Genomic DNA, 20,947 nt, shown 5'->3' with positions numbered 1-20,947 from the left:
AGGCTCCAGGATTTCTCCTCTAAGGAAGCCGTGACCCCGACCTCGAGGACTCTGCGCCCCAGGTGTCCGTGTGTGCAGGGCCAGCAGGAGCATGCAGGTGAGACGTGATTATAAAAATAACCAGCACCAAGGAGGCCACGCGAGCCACGGAGCGCCATGGAGCGCCACGGCCCCCGGCAGCACAGCAAGGGCCGCGGGGGCCGCCGGGGGCGCCGGGTGGCAAACAGGGCGGGGGCTGGGCCGGCACGGCTGGGCCGTGGTTACCTCGGTCAGTGTTGGCGAGAGCAACTGAGGGAGCTGTGGACACAGCACAGAGCAGCCGGTCAGTGCACGGGGCCCAGACACCCCACAGGGCGGGGCCCTCCTCCCGCCGGAGACGGACCCGTCGCGAGCTCAAAACTTTCTTTCTGGAGAAATACGGTCAACGGCACCCCAAGAAAGAGGTCCGCAGGACGCTGTTTAGTGCCAGCCCTGGAGCCCGTCCCTATCCGGGCCCGCCCTGAGTGCCCCACACTCTCGAGATGTTTTTGCAAAAAGGAGAGCCGTCGGCTCAGGGTGCGGGGCAGCGCCACCCTGCGGCCCGGCACCCTCGGTTTTCTTGAAAAAAGAGCGAGAGGGGCCAGAGAGGGAGGGCTTGGGGGTTGGGGTGCAGTCTCTGCCCCCACAGATGTTTGTGGAGGGACTCTGGCCAGGTCATGTGACCTCTCCAACCCACTCCCCATGTCCTCCACCGGAGCTCAGGCCGGATGCTGGCTGCTGGGCCCGCGCCCACCTCAGGCACGTGGTGGGTGGGTGCAGGGCCCCTCTTTCCATACCGCCCATCAGCTTCTCTCAGTGGACCTTGTCACCCAGGTCCTGGGGGTCCTGTGTGACCCCACGGCCAGATGCCAATCAGGGGGGCACCTGCTGGCCTCTGACAAGGGAAGCGGGCTCCCTGCCCCACCCTCGTCCTCCACAACTGTGCCCGGCCGCTGTGACTGCCACAGCAGGGCTCCCCCTCAAGCATGGCACCCCTGGAGCCCCGGCCTCACTTCCCCAGAGGCCTTTGGCTGGAGAATCAAACAGGAAGGGCCAGAAACACGTTTGTAGGGCCGGCATTCTCCTGCCTCAGAGGGGGCGCCGAGCTGGGCCACCCACACACAACAGCACACAGGGTGACGGCCAGCAGACCTCTCCTGTCCACCCCGGGCACCGCGGCCACACTAAAATCCCCAAACCAACGGCACACCCCACGTGAAGTGCAGAGGGCCCCTGTGACCGAAGGGTCACGCCCACGGGGACGCTTCGGGGCAAGTCATCTGGGGTTCGCCCGGCTCAAGGAAGTCACAGGACAGAGGAGCAGCTACGGCTGCTCAGGGCGGAGCAAGGCCCCGACCGTTCTGGATAGAGGGAGACGACACGTTTCTCACAGTACGAAAACCACCCTAAAGCGTCAGAAGCGCGGGAGGCTCACGCGGTCCCCATCGCCTGCCCAGACGCCGGCTCCCGGCCCTGCCGCACACGGGGCCTTTTCCAGGCCACACTCAGCATGCTGCGCGCCACCTCCCAGGAGACGGGCGTCTGGGCGGAGCGCACGGGCCGTTCTTTAAGGGGCGTGGGGTCCGAGAGCCGCCCAGAGCAGTGAGGACCGGCGTGGCGGGACCTGCACTGTGGGGTCACCGCCCACCGCCGGCCGCCCGCCCTGCCGACGGGCCCCACCTCGCTGTAGCTCTGCCTGTCGGCGGCCACGCGGCTGATGTAGGGGGAGTAGGAGATCATGTCGGGGCGGTCGATGTTGTAGATGGCCTTGTCCTTGGGCAGAGCGGCCAGGTCCCTGTAGTCCAGCACCTCGTCCCCCAGCTTCGCCTGTGCGGGCGGAGAGCAGAGCAGACACGGTGGGCCGGCGCGCAGAGGGCAGGCGCCCCAGCAGCCGTGGGCGGAGGCCGAGGCGGAGCCCGCCCCCACTTCCCACGAGGGCGAAACGGGGCTGGGGCCCGACCCCGGGGTCGGGAGGCCTTGCGGTCATGCGGGCCTGGGTCCCAATGCCCGGCCACCGCGGCCCTGGCCAGGCGGCGTCTCCAGGCTACGCTGCCTCTCTACAGAGTGGGGGAGCAGCCCTGGGTCTGAGGGGGGCCTGCGACTGCTTGTCCTGGTGCTACCAGACAGCGACACTCAGGCCGTGCCCTAAAACTGCATACGGATAGCTCCGTGTGCACACCCGCGTGCGAAACACACATGAACGTTTATGCACACACCCACTCACCCACGAACACCCATCACACACACATACATACACATGCACACACACGTTTATACGCACATACCCCCACACACATGCACACACACACATTCATGCACACACACACATGCACACGTCCATACCCGCACACCTGTGCACACAAACTCACACACCCGCACGCTCCCCCGCCCAGACTCTGGAACAAAGGCGGGACCACAATACACAGCAAGCCGAACACGCTGCCTCCAGGACACGCTGGGCCGCGTCCAGGGCCGCCGCCCGCAGCGCCCGCCCCATCCTGCACGTGCGGGGCATTGCGATTCAGGGAAGCCTCTGGTGGCACTGGACGTGGACGCGATGTCCCCTCTACCGCCTCAGGACAGGCAGCACCCCTCTGTGTGCTTGTGGCCACAGAGCTGGGGAGTCCCCGGGTCACACGCAGAGTCAGCATCCACGCCCACCTCCCCAGCAGCAGGGGCAGGGTGGGGGGTCTGGGCAGCACTGGCCCCACGCCCAAGGGCCCGTGAGGATGCCCCGGTCCCCCAGGGCACGCTCTGCAATGACCCCAGGCCCCCGCCCCTCCCCCTCGCCATAAAGCGCATCCGACTTACGTAAATCACATGGCTGGGAGACCCGGACGTGCTGGAGGCAGGCGCGGAGACGATGCTCTCCGAGGAGGCTCTGGAGCCCTGGGGCGGGGGCGGGGGCGGGGGGACACGGAAAACGGGCGCATCAACGGGAAGACCCTTCCAGGGCAGCGCCGCAGCCGCACGCCGAAGGACGGGCCAGCTCACGAGACAGGCTTTTCCGCTGGCAGGCGGAGAGGATTCTTAGACGGACAGGCCGGCGCGCGCAGGACCGCCGTGGGCAGACGGCGGCGGGGGCTGCGGGCAGCACGGGGACCCTCGGCCGCCAAGCTTTCGCGGCGCAGAAATGATCTTTCGAAGGCCGACAGCAAGCGCCACACTTTCAGATGAGTCTGTGGGCTCAGTGGCCAAGGCCGCCTCTGCGCCCGGAAGTTCGCTGCGCGCCTAGGTTACGGGGGAGCGTGCAGCAGCCCATCCGACTGGCCTGGGCCCTGTGCTCAGACGTCTCTCTGGCCCCCCACGCCTTTCGCAGCCCCGGCCGGAACCGGCAACACCCCTGCGTTTGGCCCTGTGGTGCAGGTGTGTCTCAGAAACAGCCCTCCGAGGTCACCGCGGACCAGGCATTGCGGGCCGTCGCTCTTGGCCGGGGCGTCTTTGTGGCAGTCACATGTGTAACCTACGCCTCGAGGGCCCGCCGCTGTGTGGAACCGCCCCCGCCCCCACCACATCTCCTGCTCCCCCGCGGCGACAGGCCCCCCAGTGTCTCTCCCCTCCGCAGCCCCGGGCCGGGCCGCCCGTATGGACACTCCCCTCCTCCAGCACCCTCCACCTGTGTCCACCCACCTGCAGGCCCCGACCTGGCAGATCCGCACCCCCCTCCCAGGCCGGCTGGCTGTCCCGCATCCCCACCTGCCTCACCTAGACAGAGCCCCCTCCGTGACGGCCCCCCCAGACCAGGCTCGGCCTCCGCGTCCTCACCCCACCCACGCTGCCCGGCCCCCCTCAGTGGTCTGCACTTGCTGCGGGGCGCCCGCAGCCTGAGAGGGGCCATGCTACGGGCTGAATCGTGGCCCCCTAAAACTCAAGTCGAAGTCCTAACCCCTAGGACCCCAGAAGGAGACTGTATTTGGAGATGAGCCTTTAAAGACGTAATTAAGCTCAAACGGGGTCGTGAGGGCGGACCCCGACCCAGAGCGACTGGCGTCCTGGTACGAGGTGAGGACACAGACATGCACGGAGCGGGGACCACACGGGGGCACAGTCTCCACGCTGAGGACGGAGCCCGGGGGGAGCGGCCGTCCAGGCTGCGCCTCGGGCTCCCAGCGAACTCTGCCGCGGGCCGCCCTCTAAGCCCTGGCCTGTGGCACTTTGTCTGCAGCCCCAGGACACGGGTGTCCTGACTCAGGCTGTGGGGCCCTCCCCTCCCCGAGGGAGCCGCCCAGCTCCTCCCACACTCGGCACCACACTGACGAGGACGAGGACGAGGACAAGGACGGACACCAGCGGGACCAGAGGTCAGGCCACACGCACCTGTAAGGCGCAGGGGGCGGCGCCTCGGCAGGCCTGGCTCTGCATCTGGAAGGGAGAGAAGAGGCAGCCGGCGTGACTCTGGCTGGCCGCTCCCTCGCCGGCCCGCGGGCCGAGGCTCGGAGACGGCTCATGACCGCCCAGGGGCGCCCGGCTGGGCAGAGGCAGCGCAGGGGTCCACTGGCAGGGAGGAAGCTGGCTCGCGGGGTCCCCGGGGTCCCCTGGGGCCCGGCACGGAGGGACACCGGCTGAGCACACTTCCGAGTCGGGCGAGCTGGTGCTCCCTGGGTTACTAGGTGACGGGGGTGGCTGCCTACACCGGGGGCTGGTTTCTGAGTCAGCGAGACCCACATGGGCCCTGCTGCTCCGCAGGTGCTGCCGGCCGACGCGCTGAGCGGCCAGCGCTGGCCGGTCCGTGCGCGCTAACTGGCCCTCGCGATACGAGCGGCGCAGAGAAGCGCAGCTCCCCTTTCCTGCCGCCCGGTCCTGAGCAGCCGCCGGCCGGGGGTGCTGTCACCAGGGGACCCGGGTGCCCAGGGAGAAGGGTGCACACCTGCCCCGCCCCCTCACCGCCCAGCCCCACCCTGCAGGCCCAGGCCCCGAGGTGATTCTCACGGTGGGGGGGGGAGGGGGGAGCAGGGCTGGGACAAAACGGGGACCAGTGGGGACCGGGCCTCCGTGAGGGTGGGGTGCTGCCTGGCTCGTCTCTGAGGCCGGGGACACAGGGGCCGTCTGCAGAGTGAACCGGCCCTGGGGGAGCTGGACGGGCGGCATGCCAGCACACGCTGCAACCCCGGCCGTGAGCGCGACAAGCCGTGGCCGTCGGCTCCGGGACTGAGGACGGCACAGCAACGTCCCCAGCGACGTCCGCGTCCTGGTCCCCAGACCCGTGAAGGTCACCGTGCCACCGTGTGTGGCCCAGGGGACTCCGATGGGGCAGGTCGCCCTAGCTGCTGGGTGGCCCCACGTGACCACAGGTGGGCAGAGGCCCGAGCAGGTGGGGCCGTGAGCAGGAGCACAGCCCGCGGCTCGGCTCACGGCCAGCGGGAAGCCCGACCTGCGAGTCGCTGGGTGACCCCCTGCGGTCTCCAGGCCTCTGCGTTTGCGGTAACTTCTTAGAGCCACCACAGGAAACGAATACGGCCACCGCCTCCTCCCACAGCTCCCCTGCTGGGCGCCCGGCTGTCACGTGGCTCTGTCCCCCACTCCTCGCTCCCCACTGGGCTGGGGGACGGGCACATACTCGGCTGTCCGCGTCCTGTGTCCCCTGGCAGTGGGGAGCACAGGGCCCGGCCAAGGGGAGGCGGCAGTGACCCCCGAGACTGAGGGGCGGGCGGGAGGGAAGCGGCAGGTAGGCTGCTCTCGTCCCCAGTCCCCCTGTAATTCGCGGGACAGTTCTGGTGACTCAGCCAAAATGGCGGGAGCAGCACCTGTGGCACCCAGGAAGCAGTGGGCCCAGCCACTGGAGTCCCCGGGGTCCCCTCCCGGGGTGTGGGGCGCCCTTCATCCCTTGCTCCCCTCCACACCGTCATCAGCTCCTCAGCCCACACTGAGGTCCTCCGGCTCTCACCCTGGAACGTGCCACTGGAGTCTGAGAGGACGTGTGGGGTGGAGAGGGGCAGACCGGGGCGCTGGCCCAAGCAGGCTGCCAGCCCTGGGGTCCCAGCAGCCACGGGCCGGCCCTAGGGCCCCTCGCTGGGGGCGCTGGCCCCTTCCCTCCAGCCCTGACCCCGGGCAAGGACCCCTGGTCGTCCTTCCCTCAGGGAACCCTGCCCTCTCCCCAAGCCTGAGGCCGGAGGCTTAAGCAGCGGCCACACGGAGGGCTGTGCCCAGCCGCCTAATTCAGGGGCCGCAGCTCGCCAGGAAGGAAAGGTGACCGTGGGCACCCAGACTGCATCGGAGGCCCAGCCTGGCACTTTGAGTGGGGCCCCGAGCAAAGCAGCTGGCACCATCCTGAACTCCAGAAGAACAAGGCCACAGGTGCCCATGCCGAGGCGGGACGGAGACACTCAGTGACTCCTGACCCGGCCTCGCGTCCACGAGAGCGGGCTGGGCAGCCACGTGGCTGACACCTGAGGCTGTGGGGGGCTGGGGCGGGGGAGCTGAGCACACAGGGAGGAGGTGCCTGTCCTCCCGAGCCCTCCCGCCCCGGCCCCCGGGGCCTGCGGAGTCCGCCCAGCACCCTCTCGACCGCGGGGGGCCGCGCGCGGCGGCCGAGGACGCGGCTGAGAACCCCGGGCCCGCCGGGGCCTGCGGAGTCCGCCCAGCACCCTCCCGACCGCCGGGGGCCGCGCGCGGCGGCCGAGGACGCGGCTGAGAACCCCGGGCCCGCCGGGGCCTGCGGAGTCCGCCCAGCACCCTCCCGACCGCCGGGGCTGCGCGCGGCGGCCGAGGACGCGGCTGAGAACCCCGGGCGCGCCAACCTTGTTTCTGTCATCAGTCCTGGCGGCTTGTCGACAGGCCGGGTGCCAGATGGAGGAGCCTGGGGACAGATTCCCGAGAGGCAGGTGGTTAGTGTCATTTCCCGGAGTGAAAGGCGGGGCCGCGAGGCAGTCGGGCCGGGGGAGCGGCCGTTCTCTCGGGGGTGCCCCCTCGCCCCCCGTGAGGAGCCCGTGGCGCCTCTGTGTGTCTGTGTGGTGTCTGCCCCGGGCCTGGGGCCCGCAGGGGGCTTCCTGGAAGGACCCTGTGGACGAGGAGGTGTGTCCAGTGGCAGGTGGAGGAGGGGAGGGTGCCTATCTCGTGGCTCTCAAAGGTCGCGGGGCTCACCAGGCCCCCTGCTCTTCAGAGCCTTTACTGGACGAGATCTGTCTGTCAAATGACACCTGCGTGGAGCCCCAGCACCCAGGTAGGCCAGGCGGAGGGTCCCGGCTGCCCAGGCAGGGTGGGGGTGGAGCCCGCAGAGAGGGCCCTGGCCCGGGGACTCCGGTGCCCCATGGGGGGCACCATGAATGCCTCCAGCCTGGTCGGACCCCGCATCTGACTGCCCGAAAAACCCAAGGCCCGGAGAGGGGACGGGGCTGGCTTCGGCATCCACACCCCACACCCCACAGAAAGCCAGGCCGGCCTGCTTCAGAGTCGGGGGGCCAGCCTCAGCCCGGAGCCCTGAAGAGCGTCTTTGTCCCCTGGGACAGGGCCCCCTGTGACGGCATGCTCGGGCCCGCTGCTGCCGTCCCTTTGTGCTGGGCACCGGGGGGGCGGACGCCTGGGGCGGGGGTGCCCCTGCCCGCCCAGACTGCCCGGCACCGCTGGGAGGCGCCAAAGGACCCCCTTCGTGGGCCCTCCTGTGGAGACTCAAGGACAAGGGGGATGCCGGGGATGACGCCGTCCTGGCTGACATCACCCCATGAGCTTCGGCCCCAGAAAGGGAGGCCTGTCTGGCACACGGCCCCGGACAACGCCGCGTGTGGCCGCTGAACAGCCCGTCTGCGGGGCAGTGTGTGGCTCTCCCACCTGTCTGGTCCCGCTCGGCTTGCCTCCGGGGGTCACCGGGGACAGAGGAATCATTGAAAAGAAACTGGCTAAAGACATGGGTCTCACCATCACACCCATCGGCGCCGGGGTCTTCGTGGGGAGGGTCCCTGCACCGTTGGTCTCTCCCCCCAGGGGTCCTCGTGGGGAGGGTCCCAGCGTCATCCCGTAGGCCATCGCCAGGGCCGTGGGCTCTGCCTCCCCCTGTCCCACCATCACGGGGCCTGCTCGGCCCGGCTCCCCCGGCTCCCCGCTGCATGGCGGGGCTTCCTCACTGGCAGATGACAGGCGCGGCCCCCAGCGCGCAGCCAGACATGCTCCCCCCGTGGCCGAGGGCTCTGCACGCTCACCTTGAAGGTACATCTCCTCGCCTTCCGCAAACATCCGGCCGCACCTGACGCATACCGCACACAGCGGGTGATAGTGCTTCTCCCCGGCCTGCAGGGACAGAGCGGAGGGGTCTCTATCAGGGGCAGGGCGGTCGCTGAGCCGGCAGCACGGAGCTGTGGGTCAGCGCGGCCAGGCGGGGTGCGCGGGGTGCTGGGAGGCATGGCCCCTGGCAGAGAGGCCACAGAGCCCGGACGCAGCGGGTGCCCAGGGCGCCGTGTGTGAACGCCAGCTCGCCCGCCGGGGCCCACGTCTGGGAGCAGAGACCCAGCCACACCTCCCAGACTTCAGGGCTGGGGAAGTGGGGCAAAAAGGGAAAATTTTCTTACGTGTCTTTGTATGGCTCAATTTTCTCCATTAGCAATTATCATTTTTATAATTCTTACAATCCATTAAATTAGATTAAAATGTTAATACTGAAATAACCTAAACAAATTATACTGGCTTGGTTTGGCTTAGTTTTACAAGGTTCAAAAAAAAAACCCAAATCATCCCCAAATATTGTATTCGGCATTACTCTACCGGGACGACTCCTTCACCTTACGGTAAGGCAGGGGGGGGGTGCTGCCGTCTGTTGGTGAATGTGGACGCTAGCCCCCCATGTTTCACTCTTTCCTAAAGGGGAAGAAGTCCGAAGCTCCTGAATTTGAACGAGTGGTAACCACTTTCCTGAATTACTAAGGAACAGGGTAAAAATTCATTACAGGTTTCTCGCTTTTCTTCCCCTCACTGGTGCCTCTGGTGGGAACCAGACCCAAGGTAACCCCTGAGTGTGGGGAACAGGGGCCCAGAGCACAATCCGGACAAGCCAGGCACTAACGAGCAGAATCCACTTTTACGAAACTCAAAACTAGGCAAACGAAACTACGTGGCTAGAATCAGGCCGGTGGCTGCCTGCCGTGCGGGGCTCCGGGGGGTCTGGGGGGCTGGGCACATCCCTTCTTGATCTGGGTGCCGGTCATACAGATGTGTCCAGTCTGTGAACATTTATCGAGCTGCACGTCCGTGTGGTCTGTGTACCCCTCTGTGGTATTACGTGCCAATGAAGGAGTTACCCCTCAAAACGGACCTGCAGGCGGGAGCTAAACGTATAAAATTCTTAGGACACAAACGCAGGGGGACCTCCTCACGGCCCGGTTTGGCAGTGGGTTCTGTGATGCCAACAGCAGGAGCAGGAGCAGCAGCAGCAGCAACGAGGCAGGTGGGCTGGACGTCGTAAAAACTAAAAACTTCTGCGCGGCGAAGGATGTCAAGAAAACAGAAGAATAAAAACTACGGAATGGGAGAGAATATTTGCAAATCACAGGTCTGAGTATCCAGAACATATCAGGAACTCTCGCAGCCCGACGACTGAAAGGCAAACCGCCCAATTAAAAATGGGCAAAGGGCCTGAGCAGACGCTGCTCCAGAGGAGACACAGGCAGGCCGAGGAGCGCGTCCAGGGCCCTCAGCACCGTCGTCACTGAGGAACCGCAAATCCGAACCACGACGAGCGGGCGCTTCGCGGCCACGCGCATGACGGTCATCAAAGCGAAACGAAGGGGTTGTAACGTAACAAGCACTGGGGAGGGCGGGAGGCACAGGACGCCCCGCGCTTGCCGGGGACATCCAGCGGCGCGGCCGCCGTGGGCGACGGCCTGACGGCGTCTCCCAGAAGAGCAGGGTCACCACGTGGCCCCGCGCCCCACCCCTGGGTACGCAAGGAAAACGGGAACAGAGCAAGAGACGTGAAAACGGAGCCCCACGCAAAACTGGTCCGCGGCTGTCCTTGGCCGCATCATTCTCAATCGCCGAAAGACGGGACCCCCCCCCCCCCCGAACGCCCACCAGGGGCGAGCGAGCGACAGGGCGTGGTATGTCCACACAGCGGGGTGTTGCTCAGCCACACAAAGGGGTGACGCGCCCACACGAGGGGCCTCGCGCTGTCTTACGAGGACGCCACTGTCCACACGAGATGGGACGCCAGCGCTCCTTCTCCGCCGCGTGAGGACAGGCGGGCGGGAGCCGTCTGCCCGCTGGGAACCGAGGGGGCCGGCACCTCGGCCATGGGCTTGCAGCCTCCAGAGGACACGGCGCGGTCACAGCGGCCCGAGCAGCAGAGACAGGCTCCCGGCCCCCAGCAGCAGCCCCCGGCCCCCCTCCCGTGGCCACCCCTTGGCGGGACGCCACTGGACTCGGCTCCTTCGGGGCCCTTTCCGCCCAATCGCCGTCCCGGAAGGGCCTCGAGCATCGGCACCGGGGGTGTCACCAGGGGGGCCCCCCAGGCCCCGCCAGGCACGTGGCCCGGCCCCCCGGCCAGGTGGGGCTGCGGGCGGCTCAGATTTTAAGAGGATTTTAAAAGCCCGAGATACGTCGTCGTGCGTGGTTTTGATGTCTTGTGCCTTCTGACAGGTGACTGTCATCTTTAATTAGACAGAACGAGGCTCGTTCTGTCATTCAACTTTTAACACAGAGAAAGCAGTGGGGCCGGGGGAGCCACCTCTGTCCCGAGGAAGCGCTTTCCCCCGGGGACGACGAGGGCCTGCCGGCTGTGGGGGCGAGTGGGCAGCGCGAGGCAGGCCGTGCATGGACCAACGCCCCTGGACCAACGCCCCGCAGCGCAGCCACAGGGACGGCTGCCCGGGCGTGGAGACCCGACGCGGCGGGGTGCACCAGGCGCCCCCCGCCACCGGCTCTCCTCTCCCGGGGCTGGCGAGGGGCCCTGTGGCCGCCATCGCCATGACCGCGGCGCCCAGCCCAGGGGGGACTCCCCGAGTGTGCAGAAGGGGTCAGCGAGGGGGGTGGTGAACTGAGGGCCGGCGGGAGGGGGGCGGGAGGGAGGAATTAGTGGTCCCAGGGGCACCTCGGCCTTCGTGTTACCACGGGCACAGCCAGGCGGCAGGAGGCAGGTGGGCCTCAGCCGGCAGCACCGTGGGGGTTAAGGAGGGTGGGGCTGAGCAAGCAGCACCCCGCCCCTGCCCCCGCACCCCCATCTGTGCGGGGGCGCCTCCCAGCTAATGCCGGCGAGAACAAAACAGGGAACGGGGAGGAGTGGGGTGGCCGGGCCAGGGCTTTGCCCTCACCCGCCCTCCGGCCACACGTCCCCCTCATCAAACGCTGACCAGTGGTCTGGGCACCTGCTGCCCCCGGCCACCCTCGCCACCTTCCGGCTCTGTCCCTGGGAGCACGGCTCCTCCAGCCACCCGCCTCTGCACCCACGCCCTGGCCGGCCATCTGCGCGATGGGGCGGGGGAAGGTGTCACCCCTCCGAAGCCCCCACTGGGCCCGGAGGCTCCCCCGCCTGCACCCCAGCACGGGGCAGGCTCGAGAGATACCCCGAGACCCACGGCAGAGGATGCCACGTACTCAGGAGCCTGGGGGAGGGGCAGCGCCCACGGCCAGCTCCGAGGTGCAGCTCACGGGCGGGCGGGCGCTATGAATGCCCAGCCCCAAGATGGCACGCCGCCTCTCACGCGGATGGGGGTGGGGACGGGCTCCTTTCCCACTCCGCTTCACAGGGAGGACAGCCTGGGTGACAACGAGCATCTCCGGGGGGCAAAATGGGGGCCCCGGGGAGACGACAGGTGCTTGGGAGGCCTCACGCCTGGCTGACCTGTCCCTGCTCACTGCAAGCCCACCCACCAGCCGCCCGGCGCGTGCCTCGGGCCCCCACCAGCCCTCGGAAGCACCTGGCCAAGCATCCTACCTGCACGGGGTCCCGGCGCTGGAGCCCAGTCCGATCGACCCCTGTCCAGCGGCCACCCCGGGACAGGCCAGCTGGGGTCAGCGTGTGGCCGTGCGCGTGGACACCCTCGGCCTCCAGCAAGCAGTCTGGATGCTTCTCCTTCTTTTTCGGATCCTGCCACCTGCTGCCTCCCCACCCCCCTTCAAGAGCCCACCGCCCGCCCAGCTGGGCGCTGGCACGCAGGGCCAGGCCCAGGAGGGGCCGCCGCGGCGGCTGCCGGCCTTCTGCAGAGCCAGCTGTCTCTGCCCGCCCGCGGCCGCCTCGCCGCCTGCCACCGCCGAGGACGCTCAGAGCTTTGCAGAGCCCGCCGACTCAGCGGCCCGAGCTCCCAGCAGAGGCGGGAACAAAGCATTAATCTTCCGTGGGAGGCCCTTCATCCTCCACTGCAGACGAGGAAGAACAACCCGACCTGCTTGTCTCCTGCTCCTGGCAGTGAAGACGGCCCTTCCTGGGTTCCCGGAGCGCACTGGAGGGGCCCAGCATGGGCACCGAACCCCCGCTTCTGCATGTGGCCGGCACGGGAGAGCAGGGTGCCTACACTGCAGGCGGGGGCGCCTCGCCCTCCGGGCCCTTCGAGGGGAGGCCTGCTGATTGCCCGGTGGCACCCCCGCCCCTCCCCGTCAGTCACCACGGGGCCAGCACTGAGCCGGGGGGCACGTCACAGCCATGGCCTTCGCGTCCCTGAGGACGTTACTGGAGCTTTCTATTGACAGGTGCCCAGAGAGGCAGCGCAGGCAGCAGGGGTGGTCAGGTGTGCCCCTTCCCGGGGGCAGGGCTGGGCTCGGGTCACACCCCAGAGCACCGGCAGCTCAGCCTGCCTGAGCCTCAGGGGCACCCCATCAGGCGTCACCACGTGGCGCGATGCTGCCGGGGAGAAGCACAGTCCGCGCGCGAGACAGGCCGAGTGGCGGCGAGGACCGGGAGCCTGGGGGGCCTGGGCTCGAGTCCGGCCCGGTCACCTGCTTGGGGATGGCCCGTGGCCCGCTCCCCCTGTGGGCGAAGTTCAGCCAGGCGCCAGGTGCCACGGTGCCGCTCGCCCTCTGAGTGGGGGAGGACCACAGGTGTGTGTTGGGGGGTCGGCCCTGAATCGGGTACTGACCTGGCCAAGCTTTAGAGCCATTGCGCTTCCGAGGAGGAGTGTGAGTCAGAAGGACAAATGTGCCTCAGCCGGGTGCCCAGAGGCTTCGAGGAGGAGAGGGGCGTGGAGGGAGGGGCCGGGGACGGGGCCGACGGGGTCCCAGGCTCAGTCCCCTGTGACAGGTCTGCGGGAGGAGACAGCAGCAGGGCCAGAGGCCCTGAGGGGAGGAGGGGGACCTCCCGCAAGGCTGCGGCCTTTGCTCGTTAAATGGAGGCGGGACTTGAGCTGTTTAAAAAGCCACCGGGAGGACTCCTTCCGAGAGGGGAGATGTGTGCCCAAGAGAGGAAAGATGGTGGTGGGGTCGGGCTCCGGAGAAGGCGGGGGGTCTGGGGGCGGTGGGCAGCGCCCTTAGCAGACGGGGCAGACACAGGAGTTCCTGGGGCGCCGAGGCCCCTCCCTCTGCTGAGTGGAAGGCCAGGTCATTGTGGGGGAGGGGGCAGCGCGGGAGCGAGTTCGAGGTCTGGAAAGGCGTGCTGGGGACCAGAGAGGAGCAGGGTCCGCACCACCTGGCAGTGGGGCCCCCCGAAAGCACTGGGCGCTGTGCAGGGTGGGCGGACCCCACGGAGCTGGGTTTGCAGCACGGGGTGGAGGGTAAGGCGAGGCGCCACCACGGGGTGCCGAGAGAGGACGCATCATCCGTCCACGTCCGGAGGACGTGGGTACGAAAATGAGATGTCATCACGACCCAGGAAAATACTCACAAGACAAAACGTCAACAATCTCGTCATGTGGCCCCCAACACACAGACCGGCGAAGCTCACGCACTACGCCTGGAATACGAGAACTGGGGTGGGCTAACGGTGAGCAGAGAGACCCAGCCTCACCAGCGGTGGACAAAAATGGGAATTAAAGAGAACCCGTCAGACTGGGGCGGGGCCTCATGGAGGCCTCTCCCACTGGGAGAGAGAGGTGGACTGGCACCCTCTGTCGAGGGCGCCGCTCAGGGTGATCCTTCTGGGAGCCACCGCTAAGCGTCAGGAACCCTTCGAAAGTTCTCGGCTGTTGACTCAGCTCCTACAGTTCTGTGAATTGACATCAAGGGACATCGGAAGCGCACCACGAGGAGATGCTCCTCTCGGCGGCGTCGACCGCGGTGAACACCGGCCAAGCAGCGCCCGGGCCGGCCACGCACGGTCGGCCTAGTGGACTCCGGCCTGGTCCTGTGGCGAGGTGCGGAGTGGCACCATCGCACGCTTCTGCACGCGTGTGCCTGGAGAACGCCATGCCGAGCGGGAGACGGCGTTGCGGAGGACCCCGTGCCGCACGGGTCCACTCACAGGAAGCGTCCCGAACGGGGCGCTCCGGGGACAGGGTGTGGATCACTGGTGGCCAGGGGCCCAGGGGTGTCCGCAGTCATAGCCAAGGGGAACGGGGCTCTTGGGGAGGTGACGAAGGCGTGAAATGGAGGTGGGGTGGCTGCACGTCCCCACGAAGATGCTGACGGCCACGGGCCTGCACGCTTCCAAGGGGCGACCGGTAGGGTTTGCGACCTACGTCCCACTCAAGCTGTCTACAAAAAGCCCCATACTACCAAACAAACAAACAAAAACAACAAACGCACGGGAATCTGTTAAATAGGGAATGTGAGTCGAAAAAAATCAGGACACTACCTTGTGCACATGATGCGCTACCGGCTATGAATGATTACATGGGGGGGCGGATACTGAGAGGAAACCAGCCCGGAAGTTCAGTCACCGGGACGGCATCATCGGCGATTGTCCCCCTCGTCTGAGCTTCACGAACTCTCCACTCTGTGAGCCTGTAACCCTGCCGCCACCCTCAGAGGCCACCAGCCGAGGACGGCAGGGCTCTGCCACCCCCACGCAGGGGCTGAGGGGGCGAGAGAGCGGCCGGGAGGCAGGTGACACCGTGGCCCCCACGCGCCTCTGCCCCTGCCGCTCAGACGTCAGGTGTAACTGTGGGAAAAGCAGCCCACATGCAACGTGCAATTCCACCGAAGCCTCTGCGCCCTGCTGCGTGCTGGGCACCGGCCGCGGGCAGAGTGGGGGTCCTCGGAGGTTCCCAGAACTGCCTGTCCTAAGTCCCGCCCTCCCCAGGCCCGTCTCCTCGCCCAGAGCCCAGTCCAGCCTCGGTGGCAGCCTGGGATGCTCTTTCGAACGCAACGCGATCCAGGCCGGAAGCCTTGTCAGGGATGGTGGAGAGGCAGGGGGGAGCACAGCCTCGCTCCCCAGCCCGTCCCACCCCCTCCTACCCGGGGGCCCCCCTCCCAGCACTCAGCCCCGTCCTCCGGGCCTCCCCCATGGAGCAGGGACGGGCCCTGGACGGTCTAGGTCCAGCCCCAGCCCCAGCACGGAGCCGAGCTGGGCTGCTCAGGGGTGGGCGGCGGGCTGTGCTGAGCGTTGGGTGGGCGGGGTTCAGCCTGGTAGTGTGTGGGGGGCGTATCTTACTGCACAGACATCGAAAAGGGCGTAATACATGCTATTTTCATAGGGGACACACCCACAGACTAGCATCCAGAAGAAGAAACACTGTCGGCACCCAGGAGAACCCCATATCGGTAGCGTTATTTGACCTGGCCGGCCAGGTGAGCCCCCGGGCCTACTGTGGGGATGCAGTCCTGCGTCCTGGGCTCACTTTAAATCCTCCAGGCCTCAGACACGAGAGCAGGACCCAAGTGCTCAGGTCCTTCCCCCCTCTCAGGTCCCACCACCCTGTAAAAGGCACAGTGGGAAGGCTTCCTGGAGGAGGCGGTGCTCACTCCCAGGGAGGTGCCCACTGGCAGGACGGGAGGTACAGGCCCCGGGTGGGGATCCCTGCACAAACACCCCTGAACATCAGATCCTCCGAGGACCCTTTCGATCCTCCCAGGACGACTTGGGGCGGGGGCGGCCGGCGGGCCCCAGCGCCGCCTGGGCGGGACCTAGCTCGGGGTGGGGGAGAGGCGCCTCGGGCCACAGCGGCCGCTTACCTCCAGCACGTGCCCCGTGATGAACTTCTCACAGCCGTCACAGCGGACGCCGAACTCGGCGTGGTAGTCGGCTTCACAGTAGGGCAGGCCGTCCCTGCAGGGAGCCAGGCGGTCAGGACAGGGGGGCCACCCCAGCACCCCAAGGCCCGACAAGCGGGTGTGACGAAGGTGCCCGCGTGGGAAACCAGGTCTGAGGGATGCCGCAATGCCACGTGGCAGCCGTGGGGGTTGGGAGGGGACCTTGCAGTCCAAGGCCTGTTGGGAGCGGCCGGATCCCGGGGACACACGGGGTGGCGGAGGGTCTGGCCGTGCGGGAAGGGGCAGGAGGGACAGGGGGCGAGGCTCCCGCTGGCCGCATGCCTGCCCAGGGCACGCCCGCTCCGCGCCAGGCGCTGGGGGTGCTGCTGGGGGCACAGTGACGGCCCAGGCACCATTTGGGGTTCTGCTCCTGACTATCCGAGCACCATCGGGTGAGTCGCAGACACACCAGGTCCCCACTAGATGAGCTGGGGGGCAGACGGCCAGGCGCGGGGTCGCTGACCGGGTCGCTGACGGGGAGACCGTGCTGGCTCAGCGCCCGGCACAGCGGCTGCCCGGCCGCGAGCTCACCACAAGCAACTGCAGGTGTTCTTGTGAGGCCCCCGGGGTGCCTGCAGGAGGGCAGGGCCTGCCGGGGTGACCAGGCCCTGGGGCTGCCCGTGGCCCCACAGACCATCATGCCCTCCCTCCTCCACAGGAGAGGGAGAGATAAACTCGGCCCTTGGGGTCCGCTTTCGAATGCCGCTGCCCTGGGGGCCGCCTGTTCCCCTGGGTGGGCGGATGGGTGTGCACGCAGCGAACCCAGGAGGTTCAGAGACAGCATCGCCACGGCAACAGCGACACCCCCTCTCGTCAGCTCTGGGGCAGCGCGCGGGCGGCTCAGCCAGGAGCCTGGCGTGGGCGAGCTGCCAAGCCGCGCATGCGCGGAGCTGCAGCGCCGGAGCCCGGGTCGGGGGGGCGTGCTGGGGGGGGGGCAGCTGGCGCCGCTCGCCCCTCCACGGCGCGAGCCCCCGGCCGCTGCGCTCTGAGCCGCCCGCCCCCTTTACGAGGACGAGGACGGAGGCAGCAGCTCCTGGCCTCAGTGGCCAGAGACTCCCAGTGACCCGGCCTGGACGGCGGCTCGCCGTGCGCGGGGACTTTGATAACCGCAGAGTCGCATGCAGTCATAAGAAAGCGGAGACCCGGCACGCCCCGGGCCACCCATCCGGCGACCTGAGCGTGCCCCCGCATGACACGCACCGGCGTGCGTGCGTGTTTCACTCGTGCGGTTTCACTAACGCAGGGCTTTCTCTGTGAGGCTTCGGTTCCCTCGGCGCCTCGAGAACCAGCACGGCCTTGGAGGGGAGGCTCCCCGGAGCCCCGCACGCGCGCGCGGAGCCTGCTCAGTCCCGGGGCCTGCTCGCCGCCCCCTCGGCCCTCCCCGGGCGGTCTGGGACTCGCCTGTCTCAGCCTCGAACTCCGGTCCGCAAACCAGCGGCTCCTGCCCAGGCCCAGGCTCCCCAGAGGCCCCGTCCCCACCCGACCCGGGTGTCACCACACCCTGACCGCACTCTGGGGACACCGTGTCGGCCAGCAGCACAGAGGTCGGAGTGCAGAGCTGGCCTGTCACCTCCGAGAGGACAGAGCTGCTCTGCCTCCTTCCCCTGGCCTGCTGCTGGCATCGGTGGCGACTCCTTGACTCCTTTGCATTTTGCAGGAGACTCAGGCGCCAGCCAGCAAAGGGGCGAACTCCTCAGGGAGGGTGACGCCCAGCGATGGGCGGGGAAGCGTCTCGCAAAGTCAAAGGCTGAATGAACGCTAACATGTTTCAATCAGCAAAGCGGAGTGGTCTCTCTGTGAACCGCATCAGGGAAGCGAGGCTGGGGGGGGGGGGGGACGCCCGGCTCTGGGGACAAACGCGGCAGGTCCCAGCTCGGGGTCCTCGCCTGCCAGGGACAGGAGAGAGGCAGAGGGCGGCCGCCCAGGGGTCGCGGAAGGAACCCCACCCCGTGGCCCCCGCGCCCGCTCACTTGCTGATGTATTCCGCGTTCAGCTGCTTCCCGCAGGTCTTGCACTTAAAACAGCCCAAATGCCAGTGTTTGTCCAAAGCCACCAGGGACTGGCCGTTTCTGATTTCAGTGCCGCAGCCCCCGCAACCTGGGAGGAAGACGAGAGCGCGGGGTTGTCGCTGTGGGCTGAGGGGAGCGGAGGCCTGCACCGCTGGGCGCCCAGACGCCCGCCCTGAGGCGGTCAGAGCAGCCCGGGGTGTGACAGTGGGGACTGTCCTGCTGGGTGTGCCTGCATGCTCCTGGCGGGGAGCTGAGGGGCGGGGGGCCCCTTCTCCCAGAGGACGCGTCTGGGCCCGAGCGGCAGGTGCCTGGGAAGGGTGCACCCGGGGGGCTGCCGGACTGTCCACAGAGCCGCTGGCCAAGCTCCGGCCTCCCTCAGTGGTCCCCTTGTCCACACCCACACGCAGCCTGGGAAATGCTGACGCACAGACTCCGCTCCGAGGCCCAGGGCCACGGGGGAAGAGGGGGCTCCCCCATCTGCAGACCCTCGAGTGCGCGCCGAGGCAGGTGGGGCGGACCCTCGCCCTGGGAGAAGAAGAAGGCTGCGGGCGCGGCTGGCTCTGCGGTCAGGAAGGACAGACACCCCCTGACTCAGGGCACACGCAGGCCCTGGGCACCACGGCACCTCCCGCGCTGGGCGGGATCCCGTAACGGCCTGGCCCCTGCCCGGTCCCTGCACCCACCAGTGGCCCCGGGAGGGCCGTCCACGCAGGGCAAGGCTGGTGCCCACCTCGCCCTCACTCTGCCCCGCGTGCACGGGACGGGCACATGCCCCCGGCAGTTGCTCCTGCTTCCTCAACGCAAGACGCGTGTACCAAGCGCCCACCACACACGCACACGGCGTGGCTCCGGGCTGCGGAGCCCCTGGCCGCAGGTGCCCAGAGTCCGATGCGCTCCTACCGGCTCTTCCGAAGGGCTCCTAGGTGGTCTGGAATTAACTGTGGAGCCGAGCCTGTGTGTGCCTCCAGGAAGGCTTCCTGGAGGCGGCGGGCCAGAGCTGGGCCAAAAGCAGCATGGGAGTTGGAAGCAGGAGCAGCAGCGGCACACGGGGTGGAGGGCGCAGCCGGGCTGAGGCTCAGCGGCACGAGCACCCCAGAGACTCCGGCCCAGCTCCCTTCGTCACGCTGACCCGCAGGGGTTTGCTCCGGCTGCTCCCGCTTTGGGCCTGAGAGTGGCCGGGCCCCTCCCCGGGCGCCACGGGCCGCCCCCCCGGCCCACCCGCCCCCGCCCCACTTACTCCAGAGGCCCTGGGTCAGGGGCGCGCTGCTGCTCACGGAGGCGGGCAGGGAGCATCGCTGGCACACGCACTCCTTCCCATTGAAGGTCACTCGGTCGCCAGGCGGAAAGGGCATCCTGAAACGAGGGACCACATCACCAGCCAGGACCCTCGCGCCCCCTGGGGGAGCGGAGCCCCGCGCAAGGCACAGGCCATCACCTCCCTTGGGATCTCACACAGGCCCCAGGCCGAGGACACAGGCTACTCCACCCAGGCCACGTCCTCGCCGTGTGACCTCGGGCTGGTCACTGGTGTGAGCCTTGGTGTCCTCGTCCGAACCAGCAGGCGGAACCGCAGTGAGGAGCAGCGAGGGCCGGCCCACTCGACTGGCTCCGTCCCCGGGACCCTCTCCCCTCCCGGCCCCAGGACGCGTTATCTGTATCCATTCCATAGCGCAGTAGCAGGTACCATTCCTGAGCCCCTACTACGTGTCGGGGGCCAGGTGTGTGACAGACACCTGGCACGCGGGCCTCATTTCATGGCTTTCGGACGTTTGCCCGAGCCGGCCCTCGCTCCGTGTTTCCTCTGTGGGTGAAGACCCCGAAGTTCCCACAGGGTAGCTGACTTTTCCAAGGACACACGGCCCACACATGTCACAGCCAGAGCGGACCCGAGACCCGTCCAGCCGCAGCGCCCACGATTCACCTGCTGGGCCTCTCAGGAGGCGACATGGCAAGGACACACCTGGCCGTCAGTCTGGCATTTTGTTCGTCATGGATTTTTTTGCATTAATACCTTTTTCCTTGATGACTGAGTTTTCGGCACTGCCTTAAATTCTGCACAGAGATTGAGAGCCTCGCTCGGACACCCAAGCCCCAGCCCTGGTGCACGGTGAGGTCACAGCTGTGGGCCTGTGCGGCAAGGCTGGCTGGGGGCAGCAGAGAGCCCACCCAACCCACACTCTGCAGCCCTAAACTAAGGGCTTCTCCTTTGGAGCCTGAGACATGGATAAGGTGGTTGCTGTCCCTCCCACCTATCTATTCATCCATCCATCCATCTAGCCACCCACCCACCCATCCAACCATCCATCCATCCATCCATCCATCCATCCATCCACCCATACATCCACCTACCCACCCACCCATCCATCCATCCATCCATCCATCCACCCATCCACCCACCCATCCACCCATCCACCTATCCATCCATCCACCCACCCATCCATCCATCCATCCATCCATCCATCCATCCACCCACCCACCCATCCACCCATCCATCCATCCATCCATCCACCCATCCATCCATCCATCCATCCATCCATCCATCCACCCATCCACCCACCCATCCACCCATCCACCTATCCATCCATCCACCCATCCATCCATCCATCCACCCACCCATCCATCCATCCATCCATCCATCCATCCACCAACCCACCCACCCATCCATCCACCCGTCCATCCATCCATCCGTCCACCCATCCATCCACCCACCCACCCATCCATCCATCCATCCACCCATCCATCCATCCACCAACCCACCCATCCACCCATCCATCCACCCATCCATCCATCTATCCACCAACCCACCCACCCATCCATCCACCCGTCCATCCATCCATCCGTCCACCCATCCATCCACCCACCCACCCATCCATCCATCCATC

The 20,947-nt window shown here is 67.4% G+C and overlaps 1 protein-coding gene across 11 annotated transcripts in view; it reads right to left on the bottom strand.

Moving 5' to 3' along the window:
- Positions 1-20,947, bottom strand: part of ABLIM2 (actin binding LIM protein family member 2) — a 97,089-nt gene that overhangs the window by 40,572 nt on the left and 35,570 nt on the right. For 6 of the 11 annotated variants that reach the window (XM_016127122.2, XM_016127123.2, XM_016127125.2 and 3 more), the window contains exons 4-11: positions 19,303-19,418; positions 18,027-18,153; positions 15,979-16,072; positions 8,151-8,238; positions 6,756-6,814; positions 4,336-4,380; positions 2,830-2,907; positions 1,699-1,845 (exon numbers count right to left, since the gene is read on the bottom strand). In XM_016127122.2, the coding sequence (XP_015982608.1) occupies positions 1,699-1,845; positions 2,830-2,907; positions 4,336-4,380; positions 6,756-6,814; positions 8,151-8,238; positions 15,979-16,072; positions 18,027-18,153; positions 19,303-19,418 (754 nt within the window). The remainder of the gene's footprint in view (positions 1-1,698; positions 1,846-2,829; positions 2,908-4,335; positions 4,381-6,755; positions 6,815-8,150; positions 8,239-15,978; positions 16,073-18,026; positions 18,154-19,302; positions 19,419-20,947) is intronic. The other 5 variants (XM_036227466.1, XM_016127124.2, XM_016127126.2 and 2 more) reach the window with 1 other exon arrangement.

Source organism: Rousettus aegyptiacus, unplaced genomic scaffold (assembly GCF_014176215.1).
Source record: "Rousettus aegyptiacus isolate mRouAeg1 unplaced genomic scaffold, mRouAeg1.p scaffold_m13_p_10, whole genome shotgun sequence".
NCBI lineage: Eukaryota > Metazoa > Chordata > Mammalia > Chiroptera > Pteropodidae > Rousettus > Rousettus aegyptiacus.
This window is presented reverse-complemented; position numbering and strand designations above follow the sequence as displayed.